A 17,635-nucleotide genomic window follows, 5' to 3' on the forward strand; every position below is an offset into this window, starting at 1 on the left:
TCTGCTCCTGTTTATCTAAATTGTTTCTATATAAAACAAGCACAACAGACCAACCAAATGCTCTTTCCAGAATCAGAAAACTACTTTAAACTGCTTTACCTGTCCTCCACCCTCTTCTTTACACAGGTCAATCGCAAATGCCAAATCCATTGCTGAGAAAACAGCATCAGCATCTGAACTCTGGGAAGCAAGGATAAGTTGCCGCAAACTCTCATACATCACAGGATCAAAAAAAGCAAAATCATGCCAGTTGACCTAAGAAAGTAATCATGAAAATTTTTTTTTACTTTATTCATAAGTAAATTAAAATGTATGATAAAAATAATTTGGAGATATACTGATAAAGAATAATTTTCCAGTAAATATCTAATAACTGATCTAAAGGGGTAAAAATTTAATCTTTGGTTCTGATAATACATTTTAATTTTTAAAGCAAGTACAACATATTTTTTGAAACAATTTAAAGCCCATAGTATAATTTTAAGTTCCAAAAAAATATATTTGCAAAAACCAGCACTAATTTTTAAACAATGATTATGCTGAGCAACTGATCCTAAATTAAATATGAATCCTAGTCTTGACAATAATTATAAAATATAGATTATTAATTCCAGATGATAAATCTGATGCTCAAATGAATTCAGTAACTTGCTGAAGATCATGTCATTGGGTTAAACTTGAATCTATTTGATTCCATGATCTTTTCCATAAACATTATTAAAGGCTAGACACAGCAACTGAACATATGTTGCTGAACTTTTATTCTAGAACATTTTAGGTAGGACACTTTAAGAATTCAATAGGGTCAGAGGGTTGTTTTATTTTTTTTAAAAAGAATATGTAATATGATATTGCTGTATTAATAGAAAACAATAGTGGGCTTGATTAAAAAACATTTTAAAATGATTTATAATGGCTATAATGCATTAAAATTTAGTATCAAATTAATGCCATAAACAATATGCTAGTATATAATTATTTTATAAAAGAAAAATTTTACAATTACAAGAGCAGTTTGGTTCATTAAAACACTTACTTTTCTACCAAGCAACACTTTAATCACATGCCTATTCAATGTGATAGGACATAGTTCATTCTGTAACAGACACAGTCCAAGAATCCTAAAAATAAAACCAGGAAATATTTAAATTTACAAATAATTCTAAAACATGTATAACCCCTCACACATGGAGATAATATACATACAGTATTTTGAGAAATCTTCTATAGCCCCATTTTAATCAGTATGAATTAGAATATATATACATTTAAAAAACTAATGTATTTTAAAAGTCTAATTAACTGAAATTTTTTGAAAATTCAAATATAAGATGGGAGGTATTTTACCTGCCAATGTTTCTGAAACAATTCAACCTTGCTTCTGTGTTTTTGCCAGGTCTTGGAGTATAAAATCCTCTTTTCCCAGGTTGGTAAAACAAAGGGGCATTGTCATCACCATCATCTGTATCATCTAGATCCATATCTACTACACTTCGACTAGAGCCATGACGCTTTCGGTTTTCCTAGTAATAGAGTATCAGAGATTAAGTGCCAAAGTTAATTTTAAAAACAAAGCATATGAACTTAAAATCACTCAAAGTGAAGTCAGGTAGGAGGAGCAACACTAGTCTTTCACTTATCTGTTCATATAAATAAAAGCATTTTAATGAAACTCTGGTAGCTTCTTTCACCTTAATTCCTTAAATATAATTTTCCCTGGATCTAGAAGTCTAGAATGATAATTCTTAAAGCACTTTAAGGATGATGTTCCATTCTCGTCCAACCTTCCCAGTTTTTGATGAGAAGTCCAGTCTTTCAAATCATCATTTCCCTCTATGTAAGGCACTGTTTTTTGGCTGCTTTGTTTTATTTTTTACAAAAGCAGTTTTATTATAATGTGTCTGGACATAGGTTTCTTTTAGTTTATCCTGTTTATAGTTCACTGACCTTCTTGAATCTATAAATCTGCCTTGCATCAAATTTGGGAAGTTTCAGCTATTATTTCTTCAATTATTTTTTCTGTAGCAAGCTCTTTCTCCTCTTTTCTGGGTACTACAATGACATGAATGTTTGATCACTCATGATCCCTGAAATAGTTCCATTTGAAATCTGTTTTTCAACATGGATAATTTCTAGCTCTCTTCAAGTTGACTGGCACTTTTCTCTGTCTTCATTCTGCTACTGAGCTATCCAGTGAAATATTTTCTTTTAGACATTATACTTTAATTCTAATATTTTCCTTTCATTCTCTTATAAAGTTTCTATTTCTCTGCTTAGAACCTCTATTTTGTCATTCCTTTACTTCACAGAAAGAACATGAGATGTAAAGTCTGATAATTCCAACAAGAGGGTCATCTCTAAGTTAACATCTACTGGGAGAATTGGTCAGTCTTTCCTGGTTCTTTGATATTGAATAATTTTGGAGTGTTTCCCAGATTTTGAATATTGTGAAAGTTGAGAATGTTGATATTTTGGCAATCAACCTGGTTAGCTTCAGATTGGAAGTGTCACCTTCTGTGTGCAGTGGTTCCAATACCAATTAAGTTTCCAAAGCTTTTCATTTTACCGTTTAGGGCCCGCTCTGCATATTCACCATTTGATGTAGTCTGGGATTTGGGACAGTGATTTATACACTGTAAGTTAGTTCTCAAAGCCTTTGCTCTATCTTCTAGCTAAGATGGAGTAGCAATGATCATACCAACTGTTTTTTCAAGTTTTGCTTTCCTGCTCCAATCTGCTACTGTTTACTTTTCAGGATCCTCAGGCAGTTCCATTTTGTATATTTGTCTAGAGTTTTTAGATGTAAGCAGTGAAAGAGATAAGATTATACTGGGTTTGCTCCATCTTGGCTGACAAGGAAGTCCTTTGTAGCTTAAGAATAACATATCTGCACTAAAAAGCCTTCCTTATTGCTATACCACATCATATTTTGTCTGCATCTTTTGCACTCACTGCTTCTTTGAAGAATAAGCTCTAGGCTTCCATATTGCCTCTCCTCTGCTATTAATTCATGACATCTCTAAATTAAAGCTTAATTCAGGCTGTGATTAAATGGAGGCAGCCAGTGAATGGGGTTATATTGAGCCCTAACTAAACCAATCTCATTACTTGATTATGTACATGACACCTATCTTTGTTTTTTTCTCTACTATAATCAAGCATTTTACTTATAAAGACATAGTTCCTTCATAAATATGGCTTTTCTCCCCTCCTGTAATTCAAATTACAAGTGCTTATTAATAGCACATACACAAAATATCCCTTACCTGTACCTTTTCTGAGGAGTCTAATAATCCAAGATCCAGGATACTATCAGCTCCATTTTCCCTAAAAAACAAACAAAATACCTTTCACATTCCAGATAAGTGAAATATAGAATTTAGTGTAGAGAAAACATGTAAATTTAAACTTATTTATAATTTATAAATACATTTACGTTTTGAAGTAAATAAAAAGCACTAGATGTTCCAAGCCATGATTCAAAATAATGAACTAAAGGCTACGACAAAATAATGTGGTCTTCATAGGGGTGCTAAAAGTTAAGCTTGGGGAAGCATTATAAAGAACAGAAAAATGTTCAGAAAGCAATCACAATTGGAATCAAATTCTTTAATGTATTATTCTAGGATACTAATAACTTCATACTCACTCCATAACCCATGTAGGTGAAGAAAGCAGTCAATATTATTAATTATTTGCATTCTATAGAAAATACTACTAAATTAGCAAACCTTACATATATTTACAAAACTTTTTCTCATCAAAAATGTACAATCCTCTCAATATTTTCTATAATGGGCTGAGCTCTATCAATGTGCTGATACCTCCAGAGACAGGAAAGAGGAATAAAGAAATAGTGCATAAAGTCTAGAGGAGAAATGTAGTAACAGCAAATAAAATAAATTTCTAGCAATAGTTTTTGGCTTGGACCATTCAAAGTCTGAAATAAGGGAAGTGGCTGTTTAGTTTCAGAGGTTAGCCTACCTGGCTTTCCATCTTTAGGACTATATCTAAACTAAGTTCCTCATTCAAAATCATGACTAAGAAGAAAAAATAAACTTTCATCTAAAGTAAGTAACATCTCAAAGCCTCAAACTGGATATTAGGGTAGTCCCAGAATAGAAGGCACAATATAAGTACAACATATTTTCCTAATGTCACTTGTCACCTTGGAAAAAGAAGGGTAAGTAATTTAACTGTTAGAAATTTAAACATTTTCTATTCAAATAAATTATACAATGGAAAGCAAAAGCTTGCATGGATTGAGATAAATCAGGAAGCCTAAAAGAAATTTCATTCTTATAGCAAGAACTCAGGGACTATACCCCAATTTCTTGAGGTATTTAGTTTCTGTAATGAAGATGGTATAGTGATGGGAGAATTTGAGATGTGTTTCTTATAATTTCTAAATATCTCGTACATAAGGGATGCTTAAACTCTACTTTCTAATAAATGTGAAACTCGGCTCTCTCAATCATGGATTTTAAGCCATCTCTTGAAAAGCCATTTAAAGTCTTATACTTTATAGTATAAATTCTAAGATATGGTGGCATCCACATCCTAATAATAAAGCAGCTGATATGTAAACTGAAATGCCTTCCCAAATGTACACATTACCGTCCATGTGCAATAATGAGTTCCATGGCTTCATCCACTCTTGCTCTCAGAGAATCTTCACTTGCTAGAAGGAGAAGCAACTGAGCTGGGGATAACTCCAACAACATGCCAGTGATTTTACTTGCAAAAGCCTGTAAATGATGAATAAATGTTAATTGCCCCTACTCTCTGAAATTTGTCTAAATCAGCAATCTTGCACGCTCCAAAAAGAAAAAGGAAAATAAGAAATTTAGATAACAATTCAAAAACTTCTGAACCAATAAGGTATTTTATTAAACTAGAAGCTTAATTATAGAGAACTTTTGGTAGGGAATGAATAGTCCATGCACTAGCAGTCTTGTTAAAGCTATTTTAATATTTATATAGTAAACCTTTTTGTAACGCTCTTGATATTCATGAGTTAACATACAAATAATTTCCCTGTTTTTATTTCCTATCAGAATGCCAGAAACCTTTCTTTCATTTAATGGTAGAAAAAAAGAGAGGGAGGGAAGAAGTGAAGGAGGAAGAGAGAGAAAAAGATGCTGATATTTAAGGCTAAGGATTTACTGACAGAAATATAATTGGGTTTCTGTTTTATTATTCTTTTGCTATAACTTGTACATATAGTTATGTACAAAGACAAAAATCACAACCAGTTTGTTTCATATTATGAAAGAAACCTCTGAGAGAACATTTGAAATAAAAATCTTATAATATTTATCAACAGTTAAGGTACAATATTTGCAATGTGTTCTAACTACAGATTGATAACAGATAAAAAGTGTACTTTAAAATGTAACAATGTGTGCAAATATGGCACAAATACAATGCACAGATAATCCTTTAGCACACAAGGAACTTATGAGGTAGAATGCCAAGGTAGCATAGGTAGGAAAACTGAACAAACCTCAAGCTATCGACACAGTTTCCCTCCAGCAAGCATGTTCCTTCCTAAGCTTTATTCTTACTACAGTCCTCAACCACATGACTTGCCAGGAGCTGACAATTTTTAAAAATACCAACTTTAATTAAGCGGCAGCCAACTGCACTGTACATACTGGTTGCATTGCTTGTACACGGGGATAAAGTCTTTCTCCAAGCGCCTGACGATGTGCTGGCAGAGGATCAGGATCATCACTAGGATTCCCTTCAGAGGCTGGTCTGAAGGGTCTAGTGTCGATGGAAAGCTGTCTTCTAAAGTCTCTGAAAGAAGAACAACGCTATTATGATTTTATTTCCTTTGTCTGTAAAATGAAAATATCAGCACAACAGGTAATGAAGGTAGATTCACAATGCATAGTTCAATTTGATTCTAAGGGAAGAGGACCTTAAAATACCAGAATCAAGAGCCCACCCATGATTCCTGGAGATTGTAGTCAAAAGTAAAATGCCAATCATCCTACCAGGAGAAAAACTGAAAGGTTTAAATAACATAATTGCAACAATTATAATTTTAAAACAAACTTAAGAAAGAATGCTATGAAGTTTCAACAATTAAGAACATGAGAAGGATAAATAAAAAGCGAATACAATTTCAACTGCCCTTGAGTTTTTAAAGCAGAACATTTTAAAAACGGTGAGACTATTTTAGTTATTATATATATGTATCCAAATATTAATTTTAATTTTGTAAAAAATAGTCCATAATTAAGATTCTTTTATTTACAAACCTGCCTTCAATTCATCAGAAAAGGTAGAATTCAACAAAAGATAAAAAATTATCTCACCTATCCCGATCTCTCCGAGAACCTGCTCGCAAGCCACTACTTCTCCTCATTTCCCTTTCTCTCTCCCTTTCCCGATCCCGCTCTCCTCTATTCCTTAATCTTTGCATCAAACCTGGAAGGAAATATGAAATACACTTTGTTTAGATGAATGTAATTTCAACTACTTCAAAGTCAATGTGAGGACATGACCTAACATAGTAAGACATAACAGCTTTAGAGCATCACTCTCCCTATGGTTTTGAGGGTTGGGGTGATTGTGCAGAATGTATCTAGCATATAATAGGTGTTAGTTCAGTATTTGTTTAATGAATTTTTCCTCCTTTGTCACATCAAAGCTGTGAAATAATATGTAGCAACTGGGCTATGTTAGTTTCACCATAAATAATGCTGATATTTCTTACAGGATTAGAATCATATTCAAACATCTTTCCTATTATTAGTATTTGATTTTATATATTATAGGCCATCCAGAACATTAACTATCATTACTTTTAAAACTATAAACATAAGCCTGAGTATGGTTTCCAAAGAATATGCAGAAAGATTATTTTTGAATCATTATGACTCCCCAGGTTTCCTAATTTACATTTGCCAATTTCTTATTGTAAGATTACTAGAGGCCCGATGCACAAATTTCGAGCAAGGGGCTCAGCCCTCGCAGCCCCAGCTTCATCTGGAAGGTCGTCCAGCTGTCCAGTCTAATTAGCATATTACACTTTTATTATTATAGATAGAAAGTCAAATGGTAAAACTAATGATGAAAGGCTGGGGTACACGCCCCATCTTTTCATCCTCAATCCTTTCTAGAGCTCATTCAGCCTCTACAGTGGTGGTTTACAAAATCCCAATAAAATGCATCTACAGCCTAGGTAAAATATAGGATTTTCTTAGTAACTCCCTCTCCCCCTCAATTATTATATCCTCCCACCTACAAAAGTGATAATACTCTGTCCCCTATTCATGAATGACCAATTATCACCTACTCAAGCCTTTCGCAATTTTCACTTTTTTACTTGCTAATTGGAATCTTGAAAATTAGGCAAGAGTTCTAATCCCAAAGTGCTGCTCCTCAAAGGAGGTAAAGAGCTTACACCAGAGTGTTAATAGAAATCTCACTACCAAAATACAAACAATGAGGTTAGTGATATAAGCCAACCAATTTACATTTGGTTGCCAAGCTCCATATCTTACTGGGAGCCAGTAGCAACTTTATAAAGCATACGTTTAACAGCACTGCTCTGGGGAACATTATTTTCTTCTCAAGTATCTGAACTAATTAAATATAGAGGCTGAACTTGTATATTTCCATGGATCTTTGTTTTACTTTATGAAATGTACCATGGGTCTTACAACCTCCCACCCCTAAACCTGTAACAACTAAAATGAGAAATTTAAATTTTCATTAACATTAAGGAAAACATATGTGACAAAAGGCAAACTGCTAAACTATCGATTAGAATAGTGTAAACAAGATTAAACCATTAATCTAGAATGAAAGTATATAAAAATGTAAATGTACATTAAAGTTCTCTCACTATAAATACATATAACCATGATTATCATTGTTTTAATCAAACAAGAAAAGATTTTTATGATGTTTGCTATCTGTCGAGTACTTACTTGTATGAGTGCCTTTGTTGGCATTTTGGATACAATCTAGATTTGGCAATTTTTCATTTGACAAAAACGCCTGTGCAATGGCTGTATAAAAACTTCGTGCTACACCACTGCCCTCTCCTGGCTCGTCCTTAAATGTGACTTTTACTCTGTGTACAGCCATTGGTGTAGTAGCACATCTTCGCCCAAAGTGATTGTTCAGCTGCCTCATGGTCTGCTGAATAAGAAGATCACGATCCCGATCCACCTATTAAAACATCAAAGAGTAATAAATTCAGTGTCGGAAACCATCCTGAAAATTTTCTATGTAACATCTGAACATCTAATTTTAGCTTTTTCTTGATAATTTAAATCAGCAGTCGCCAGCCAACTGGTGGTCCGTGAGGTCCGAAAGGTTGGTGACCACTGATTTAAATAACTAACAAAAGTAATTTAGGTTCTCAGAGACTTATACATTCCAAATAAACAACATTCAAAAGTATACAAGAATGTCTTGTATTAAATCAGGATAATGGAATTTAACTCAATTCTAACACTTTCCTAAAAGGTCTACTAGAAACAGCAATTCATTCAATTTTAGAATGCACCAGAATAAACTGCAAGTGGATCTACAGTGTGAACATTTTTTTTTAAATAGCAAATACTAAAAGAAAATATGGAACACCACACACAAAGTTAAAGAAAATGACAACTAGGGAAAATTTTTGCACCTTCTAATACAAAGATACATATTCATGAGTAGTATGCATTATCACCTAAAGATAATATGATTCTAAAACACAAACAACTTAAACAGAAAAAAAAAAAATGGGCAAGATACATCAACAAAGAATTCACAAAAAAAGAAATATCCTTATATATATGAAACAACGTTTAACCTTGCTCATAAAAGAAACGCAAATTAAAACTATACTGTAATGCCACTTCTTAATCTGTCAGATTGGTAAAGTCTAAAAATTCGACAAAATGCTGGCAAGACTATTCTCATATTGATGTTCAAAGTGTAAAAATATACAACCATTATGCAGAGGTGTTTGCCAATACTTGGCAAAATTATGTATGCACATGCCCTTTGACCCATATCTAGGTTCAATGTCTAGGAATCTCTCAACCTAGGTAAAATATAGGACATACTAGACCACAAGAGAAACATAGGAGGCTACTCATCACACTAGTTACTGTAACAGCAAAAAGACTGTAAACAAACCAAAATGCCTATCAATAGGAGACTGACTAAAAAACAGCAACAACAAAAAAAACAACCAGATACAATTATAAAATGCCTTAGCAGTACACTAGGACTAAACAGCTGTAACAGGAAGCAGAATATCTCTACATGCAGTTAAGGCTTTATCTCTAGGATATACGCTTTACTGGTAAAATAAAGATGGAGTAAAATGTATAGCATAGTTGGGGTGGGAAGGGGGAGAGAGAGAAAGGTAATGAATACACATGCATGATTATAAATTTTTAAAGTGAGGAGGGAAATAAACTTTAATTTAAAACTTGAAGGGCAGGGGACATGTAAAAGAGACAAAAATAGGAATAGAAACTAGATTTCTCTGAATACATACATCTTCTTTGTAGAGTTGACCTTGCAACATTGTAGATATTTTACATTCATTATGAAAAATAAAAAAATAAAAGGAGAAAGCAACCCCTAAAAGCTGAAAGCAAAATAAAACAAAAGGCCCTAATTATATGGAGATGATAGCAAAACCACACCAAGATAAATTATTTCAAGTAACTTTAAAACAAAGTAATTTGTACATCTCCCAACTGGATATGCTCTAAGGACAAAAACAACAACAAAAAAACTGCAAATAAATCTTAAGCTATTTTCAATTATCATTTTGTGGTAGTGTTGACATTGTGATTTTCAGACTGATACATGTATGCTGTAGGATAAAAGCAAATGAGTGAAGTTATCAGTGTTGTTGGAAATTTGGATATTCAGTTTGAAAGAAAGGCAATCAAGACTAAGAGGTGAAAATCAACAAAAAACTGTTTGATCCCTAATCTTAAATTTGATTGCGATTATCAGGATGAACTCATGATGTAATATTCTTCTTGTTCTTTTGTTTGCTTTGTTTGTTAAAAAGCATTTCCTAGCTCTCTCCACTAAAAAGGCCTAGAATCAATGACTGCCCTAGGAGGCAGCAAGAAACCTTAAGAGCCCAGATCATAATCTCAAAATACAATTTCCTACCAAAAGGAACAAGGACTTCTTGAAGAAATGGCTGACTTAAGTAAGGTCTGTGACGGGATATATATACAAGATGAGACATACCAAAAAGGAAGGAAGTTATCAAAGATTATTCATGTCAGAAGGACTCAAAAGCCAAAAAGGAATCAGACTCCCACTAATCAAAGAAGAGACAATTTGAGCATCAATTGGAATAATATCCCCAATGAAATGCCCATCAGAAACATTTAAATCCATGTGTTCTTAATGATACTTTAAAAGAGAGAGAGAGAAACTGAAACAAAAAAATCACTGATCATCACTAGAGGATGCTAGGAAGCAGACAGCCCCTATTCTAAATGTGGTAACTACCATTTATTTTCTTTAAATTTTGAATTATACAGCACATATCCCTAAGCAAGATTAATTTTTGTTTTTAAACTTAATATAAATGGCATACTATATGTAGAGTATAAGAAATTCTAAATACCTTTACCTCTAGTGATAAATCTCTTGACTGCTGATTTCTCAGTTTTTCCATTTCTCTACGGAATTTTGATTCTTTTACCTCAAAACCACCCAATTCGGTTAGGATCTTAAAAAAAATGCATGACAGAATTATTCTCTGAAATACGTTCTTATAGACAAAATAGAATTTAAAGTGCTCAAAATACATACTGATCCAGGTTCTGCTCCAACATCTTCCATGAATACCCTGCCGAACAGTTCTAATGAAAGGCGCCAACGTCCTAGCAGCATATCATGGGAAATAACCATTCCCATGAAGCTACACTGTGGCCTGTAAGAAATTTAAGGGGAGAAGGGGGAAGTAATTTAGCCAACTCTAAAAATTCCCTGACTTTTGGCCAATGATGTAATTTACTTAGTCTTTTAATATTCTGAGGCTTTAAGTATTTTAAACCATATCTTCTCTAATGGAGAACTTTTTATAGCTCCTCCTTCCTCACAGAACGTCTCATTTTTACTCAATTGTTCCTGCTGTCTTTTAAGTCAGGCTACCTCCTATTTCCAACTTTCATTTTACCTCTTCTCCAAGTACAATGTCTATCCCCATTAGGTGATTCCCAGACACCTCTCTAGTTCACACTTCCACAATGGACCAGAATTTCCACTACGTTAAATATAACCACTCCAATGATACTCAACTCAACATGGTAAACTGAATATGGCCTCTTTGCTACAGTGACATTGCCTCCAGACCTCTCTCAGCAGTAACATGTACTTCCTTACTGCATCAACATGAAACAAATTCTAATTTTTCTTCCCCGAGTTCCTCCAGAGTGATCAAGGCAAGGCCTTCATGAGCTTCTCCTTCCTTTCCATGATTTCCTTTCCATCCCCCACCGCCGCCCCCCGCAAAGGCATAGGCAATAATCTACTTCAGCCTCTTTTTTTTTTTTTTTAACCAATAGCCAGAACTAATAACAGCTTTCTAATTTATCTCCCTACCTCTATTCTTCTATCAATCCACCTGCTTCTACACATTCTAACCACCTCAGCTCAAGCCATACTGTCTCTAGGAAACTTGGGCCACCCTAGTCCATGATTCTTCCTTGCCTTTTATGGTTGTTAGGCCATGTATGTAGAGTATATATAGTTTCCTAAACTAGTCTAATTCCTCCTAAGCAAAAATATTATCTGACATTATGTAAGCAAAAAACACAGAGCATATATATAGCAAATAATCTACAAATCATTTGGTGATTAGCCATATTGAGCAACAGTGTATACTGGCAAATTTTTATTGGGAAAGCAAAGAGCCTATCTCTTGCAAGAGAATGACCTACTGTGGACCTGGCAAAGAACTTCAAGAAAGTGTGAGAACCACAAATCTAGAAAGCTTTCTAGTTATTCACATGTCCCCCCCTTAACTGAGCTGCTGGAAATAAGTCTATAATTGGTTATTTGACATGGAGATATACATACATATATAATAATAATAGCATAATATGCTAATTAGACCAGACAGCTGAACGATCTTCCAGACGTCCTTCCACAGCTGCAAGGGCTGAGCCCTTTGCATGAATTTCGTGCATCGGGCCTCTAATATATATATATATATATATATACTTTAACTCAGTACTAAACATTAAAAACCAGTCTTAGAATTTCCTCAAAGTGAGAAAATAATAATGACAACACAGTCACAAAAAGACAACAATCCATAAAACTAAAATTTAGTATTTAAATATCTGCTTATAACCTATGAAAACACAAAAATATAAAATAACATTTAATTATACTATTCGTCAAAAAATGAAATAAAATTGTAAAATTTCTAAATAAAAAATTCTTACAATTATATCATAGCCATAAAAGTAATACAACAGAAAAACTATCTTCACTTAGCAAATACCTGAAAGAGGTAAGAGGTGGCCCTTCACTTTCAGTCAGTCCTATTTCTGCCAGTAAACTGCTTTTCAGCTGTGCAGCAAGATCATGAGCAGATGGCCCTGGTTTTGCACTCTCGGCTTCTTCTGGCACCATGTTCTGTTCTTCCCCTTCCTTTTTTTGCCGATTTTGCATGTTCATTACATTTTTCAAGTTGGCAGCATAAGACATTTTAGTTGGAAGAACCTATGAATTTTTACATTTAAAAGTTACATATTAAAATAACTAGATTTTGTCTTCAACTTACTACTACTCCATAGCAATCACATGCAAGTGATGGAATTCCTTTCTGGCACTTCACCTACAAAGATGCAGCTGTTTCTTGTCTGTGTGATTCCCCTCACTGACCACCAAGTCCAGTGCATCTACCACAGCAGCCTCCAAGAACTTTTAAAAGAATCTCTGTAATATCTGTGGTTATTAAGTCTCTTATGCATCTTCAGGTTGTTTTTTTTTATCATTTAGATAATAAAAAATTATATTCAACTAAATTTCTTCGATGATGGCTCTTAAACATGTTATTACTTTTTTCATTGGAGATACAGTACAGAATAATTTTAGGCTCTGAAATCAGACTTTTATCTAAAATCTAGATCTTTCACTTAACCAGCTGTATAACAATACACATTACCACATGAAATATATGTAATCTCTCCAATTTATTACCTATAAAATCAAGATAACAATGTTTTCTACCCAACATGGCTATAAGAATTAATTGAGACAGTGCTTAGGAGGTAGAATTATTGAACAAATTATTAATATTACCTTATTTATTCACATTCTAAATTCAAAAAGAAAAATTTCAAGCTAATTATTATACATGCTCATATAAAGTATGTATTCATATATGTACATATAAATTTAAATTTTCAGGAACATTATAACAAACTGTAAAATAGGAAGAGCACATAATGAAACTCCTGCTTTATCGATGAAGTAACCTGACATAGCACAATTAGTCTCAAAGCTGGCTAATAAAATAGTTGGAATTCCTTTTGTTGACATAAAACAGGAATTTATGATACTTAAATTACTTGAGGAAATACAATATTCTGAATTAATGCAGTTCCAAAAATAAAAAAATGCTTATTTACAAATATTGTATTGCAAAGATTTTTACTATCTTACCTCAAGGCAGTTTCTATCCACTGTAACCTCCATTAAGCATTTCCCACTACTGGCAGATGAAGAATAAAGACCCTGACTTGGTCGGCCAAAAAGATCCTCCTTTCTAGCATTTGGCTGCAATTTTAGCAGAAATATTCTAGTTACATTGTACATTTGAAAAAAATAGTCAATTAAAAAGAAACCTGAATACCAGTTAATTTAAATCACCTGCAACAAATGTGGTTGATCAGCCAAGGGGATGGCTTCAGCCAGAGGCACTTCAAATGGATTTGGGGGTATACACCCAAGGAATGTCATGGAGTCTGAGCGTCGGAAAAATGGATGATTTTGGCCAGTTTCTGCAGGAAGAGAGTCATCATCCTTATCATTCAAAGTAGCACCTAAACATAAAGAGATGAAATGTATGGTTTTTAGAAAAATTATTTAATCATTGGGGAAGGGTAAAAGAATCTTAATCTGCTCAGTCCAAATTATCTCTATAAATTTTAATGGCACTCAAAAATAATAGTCCAAAATTTTTATAATATTTTTAAATAATTTAAATTTTTAGCAGCTCAAAAGGATAATAATGGTAAATTTTATGTTATGTGTATTTTAAATAACAATAAGAACTTGCCAAAAAATAATTAGCAGTAACAAATATTGCTCCATTTTATATTAGATGGAAGTTTCCCATATCCTTCTCTTTATCTCTCTATAAAGATTCAGACCCGAATACAGGTAGATTCCTGAGCATATTCATGACCCGGCTCACATGACTCCAAAAAGAGGAAATGGTCAGGAGCTGAAATTCGAGCATTTGCTTACTTGTAAGTTTTGCTTCCTCTATAAGAAGACAAACAGAGAAATTCTCTGGGCACTCATGAATCCCGATAGGAAGTCAGCACACCAACTCCCTTTAATGGAATTAAACTCTGAGAGGGGCTTACTGTGTGTTGTGAAAACAATAGGAAGCAATGGCTGGGTACTCAAAACTACCAGTTAGCACAGCTGTCTTTCCCTGGGTTGGGTGAAAGTGCTAGCTGATAGTAAGGATCAAGTGGACTAACTGACCCCATTTAAAAAACTTTTTTAATTCCACTTGAATAGCTAAAAACGACAAACTGCAGAAAATCCCCAAAATTCCTTGAGTTTGGAATACTTTTTTTTATTACAGATTTTGATATTTGATATTTCCCATCTTCTTGACTAAATCTATTTTGCATCAATATTAACGAAGGTTCTGCTAAGACTTTAATGCAATGCCTACACACTTAAGAGTAAAAATAAAACTAAGAAATGTACAGGAGAGATGCAAAGATTATGCAGGAAAAATACTGATTATTGAAAAGTTCATAACGTTCCTTTAATCATTCTTATTTATGAAGCAAATAATGCAAGGATTTATAAGGAAAAATGGACAGAAAAGGCAAGAAATGGAACATAGAGAAGAATAGAGAAATCCCCACCCAGACAGAAAATAATGAAGTTAAAAAGCTTGAAGGGGAACTACTGAGGCAGCCATTTCTTGCAGTAGATTAGCAGATTTTCTGTGCACTAACTTTGATTGGTGTCATCATCATTTTCGTGTTCTGAATCTTCATTATCAATACCCAGTTCCAAGAGTTCTCGCGTCCTTTAAAAAGACAAATGAGTTGTTTTACATGAAATTTTTGTGTAATATGAACAGAAGCAAAGATGATGGGAATTATAAGCAAAAAACAATGAAAAGGGTTAAGTATCTAAACAACTTCAAACATTTTGATAAAGTTTCAGACTCTGGGAATGATAGACTGACCAGCTATGTGTGTCACAATTACAAAATAGATTTAAATACAAGTAAAAAGCTAATCAGACCAAGAAACAGTGAGTGAGTATTTATACAAACTCTAATATATGATCAGCCAGACCAAACTAGCTCGAATATAAAGCTTAACTGGATTCTTAGGTTTCCTGTTTTAAGTAAGGCTTTAGCTACAGTGAAAGGTTGGGTATACTCAAGTCCACTTTCCCACATGAAATATTCCTGCACTATTTCTCTTTTGCAAAGCTGTTCTCCTTACTCCAGGTATTGGACAATATACTAATGAAGACCACACTGAGCAAGTAAGTACTTCTTAAACCAACCTCAGGGCAAGTATGGATACCTTTTGCGTTCCAGTTGAGGTGTATCCAATGTTGTCTGCTGATTCATTGCTTTAATCCAATATATAAGGGCTTGAAAAACATATGCTACATGCTTCAGTGAGCAAACATCCAAAACTGGAAGGACATCCGAATGCTCATCATTATGAGACCGCATTAGAGAAAGAGCATAATTTAGGAAGTCCCCTCGAGCTGACATCATTCCTTGGCGAGCACTAAGCAATGTGGCACGGCTATAGGAATAAAAAGAAATGAAAATGTTTACAAAAAGAACACAAACATGAAATTTACCACCATCATAAATATGCAAAATTAGGAACTGAAACTATCCTATATAATAAGAGGGTAATATGCAAATAGACCAAACGACAGAACAACCGAACAGCCAATCAAAGCGTAATATGCTAATGATAGGCTAACACTGCTCAACCGCTCGCTATGATGTGCACTGACCACCAGAGGGCAGACAGTCAACTGGCCGACCAGTTGCTATGATGTACACTGACCACCAGGGGGCAGATGCTCTGACCAGTAGGTTAGCTTGCTGCTGAGGACTGGACACACCGTGGAGCCCTTCCGTGGTCCCTCCCCGGCCCAATTGTGCACCGGTGGGTTCCCTCAGCCTGACCTGCGCTCTCTCACAATCTGGGACCCCTCGGGGGATGTCAGAGAGCCGGTTTCAGCACAATCCCACAGGCCACTCCCCTTGGGAGGGCACCAGATGCAGGGCTCATGGCTGGTGGATGCTGCGGCAGCGCGAACCTCTCCCGATCGGGACTGATTGGGTGCGAGCCAGCGGCAGGCACAGTGGGGCCAGGATGAGTGGGAGCAGCAGGTGGCATTGGACTGCGGGTTTTCGGCCCGATCCCTGCGGGCCACCCAGAAGGACCCCACCTGCGCACGAATTCATGCACCTGGCCTCTAGTCCATAGATAAAAACTACCCACAGGCTTAAACTATCCATTAAGCCTGTGGCTCTGCTTCAGAAATATGACCATTGTGTATGATTTACAGTCCTGTACTTTCATACAGGAAAGAAATTCTAGTATCCTTGGGAATGGCAGAAGGAACGCCTTCCCTAAAGACAATGGTTCTCAAAGTTTAGCATCCATCAAAATCACCTGGAGGGCTTGTTAAAGGGGATAGTTGGCCCCACCCTTATAGTTTCAAGTAGGTGTAGGGTAGGGCCCCAAAATTTGCATTTTTAACAAGTTCTCAGGTGATACTCTTGCTGCTGCTCTGGGGACCACATTTGAGAGCCACTGCCTAAAATGACACCAAAAGCATAAGCAACAGAAGAAAACAGAGATAGCACTGGACTTTCTCAAAAGTAAAAACGTTTGTCCTTCAATGGACACCATCAAGAAAGTGAAAACGACCCACAGAATAGGACAAAATTTCTGCAAATACTGTTTCTGATAAGGAACGAGTATCCAGAATATATAAAGAACTCATACAACTCAATAATAAAAGGACAAGCCAACTTAAAAAAGGACCAAGATCTAAATACCAGTAGACATTTCTCCAAAGACCATATACTAACGGCCAATAACACATGAAAAGATGCTCAACAACATCATTAGCAATTAGGAAAATGAGTATCAAAACCACAATGAGATACCACTTCACACCTACTAGGATGGCTATTATCAAAAAGACAGATAATAACAAGTGTTGGCAAAGATGTGGAGAAACTGGAACCCTCCATACACTGGTACTGGGAATATAAAATGGCACAGCCACTTTAGAAATGAGTCTGGCAGTTCCTCAAAAGGTTAAACAGATTACTATATGATCCAGCAATCTCCCAACCAGGTATAGACCCACGATAATTGAAAAC

General features: G+C 34.8%; 1 protein-coding gene across 1 annotated transcript in view; it reads right to left on the reverse strand.

The window, feature by feature from the left end:
- UBR5 (ubiquitin protein ligase E3 component n-recognin 5) overlaps window positions 1-17,635 on the reverse strand; it is a 94,738-nt gene that overhangs the window by 7,665 nt on the left and 69,438 nt on the right. Inside the window, exons 41-55 of the mRNA XM_014550202.1 lie at window positions 15,798-16,028; window positions 15,213-15,286; window positions 13,879-14,051; window positions 13,672-13,785; window positions 12,506-12,726; window positions 10,807-10,927; window positions 10,625-10,723; window positions 7,947-8,190; window positions 6,327-6,438; window positions 5,658-5,802; window positions 4,618-4,748; window positions 3,267-3,327; window positions 1,348-1,523; window positions 1,037-1,121; window positions 100-255 (exon numbers count right to left, since the gene is read on the reverse strand). Coding sequence (XP_014405688.1) covers window positions 100-255; window positions 1,037-1,121; window positions 1,348-1,523; window positions 3,267-3,327; window positions 4,618-4,748; window positions 5,658-5,802; window positions 6,327-6,438; window positions 7,947-8,190; window positions 10,625-10,723; window positions 10,807-10,927; window positions 12,506-12,726; window positions 13,672-13,785; window positions 13,879-14,051; window positions 15,213-15,286; window positions 15,798-16,028 — 2,143 coding nt within the window. The remainder of the gene's footprint in view (window positions 1-99; window positions 256-1,036; window positions 1,122-1,347; window positions 1,524-3,266; window positions 3,328-4,617; window positions 4,749-5,657; window positions 5,803-6,326; window positions 6,439-7,946; window positions 8,191-10,624; window positions 10,724-10,806; window positions 10,928-12,505; window positions 12,727-13,671; window positions 13,786-13,878; window positions 14,052-15,212; window positions 15,287-15,797; window positions 16,029-17,635) is intronic.

This window comes from Myotis brandtii, unplaced genomic scaffold, assembly GCF_000412655.1.
Source record: "Myotis brandtii unplaced genomic scaffold, ASM41265v1 scaffold59, whole genome shotgun sequence".
In the NCBI taxonomy this organism is placed as follows: domain Eukaryota; kingdom Metazoa; phylum Chordata; class Mammalia; order Chiroptera; family Vespertilionidae; genus Myotis; species Myotis brandtii.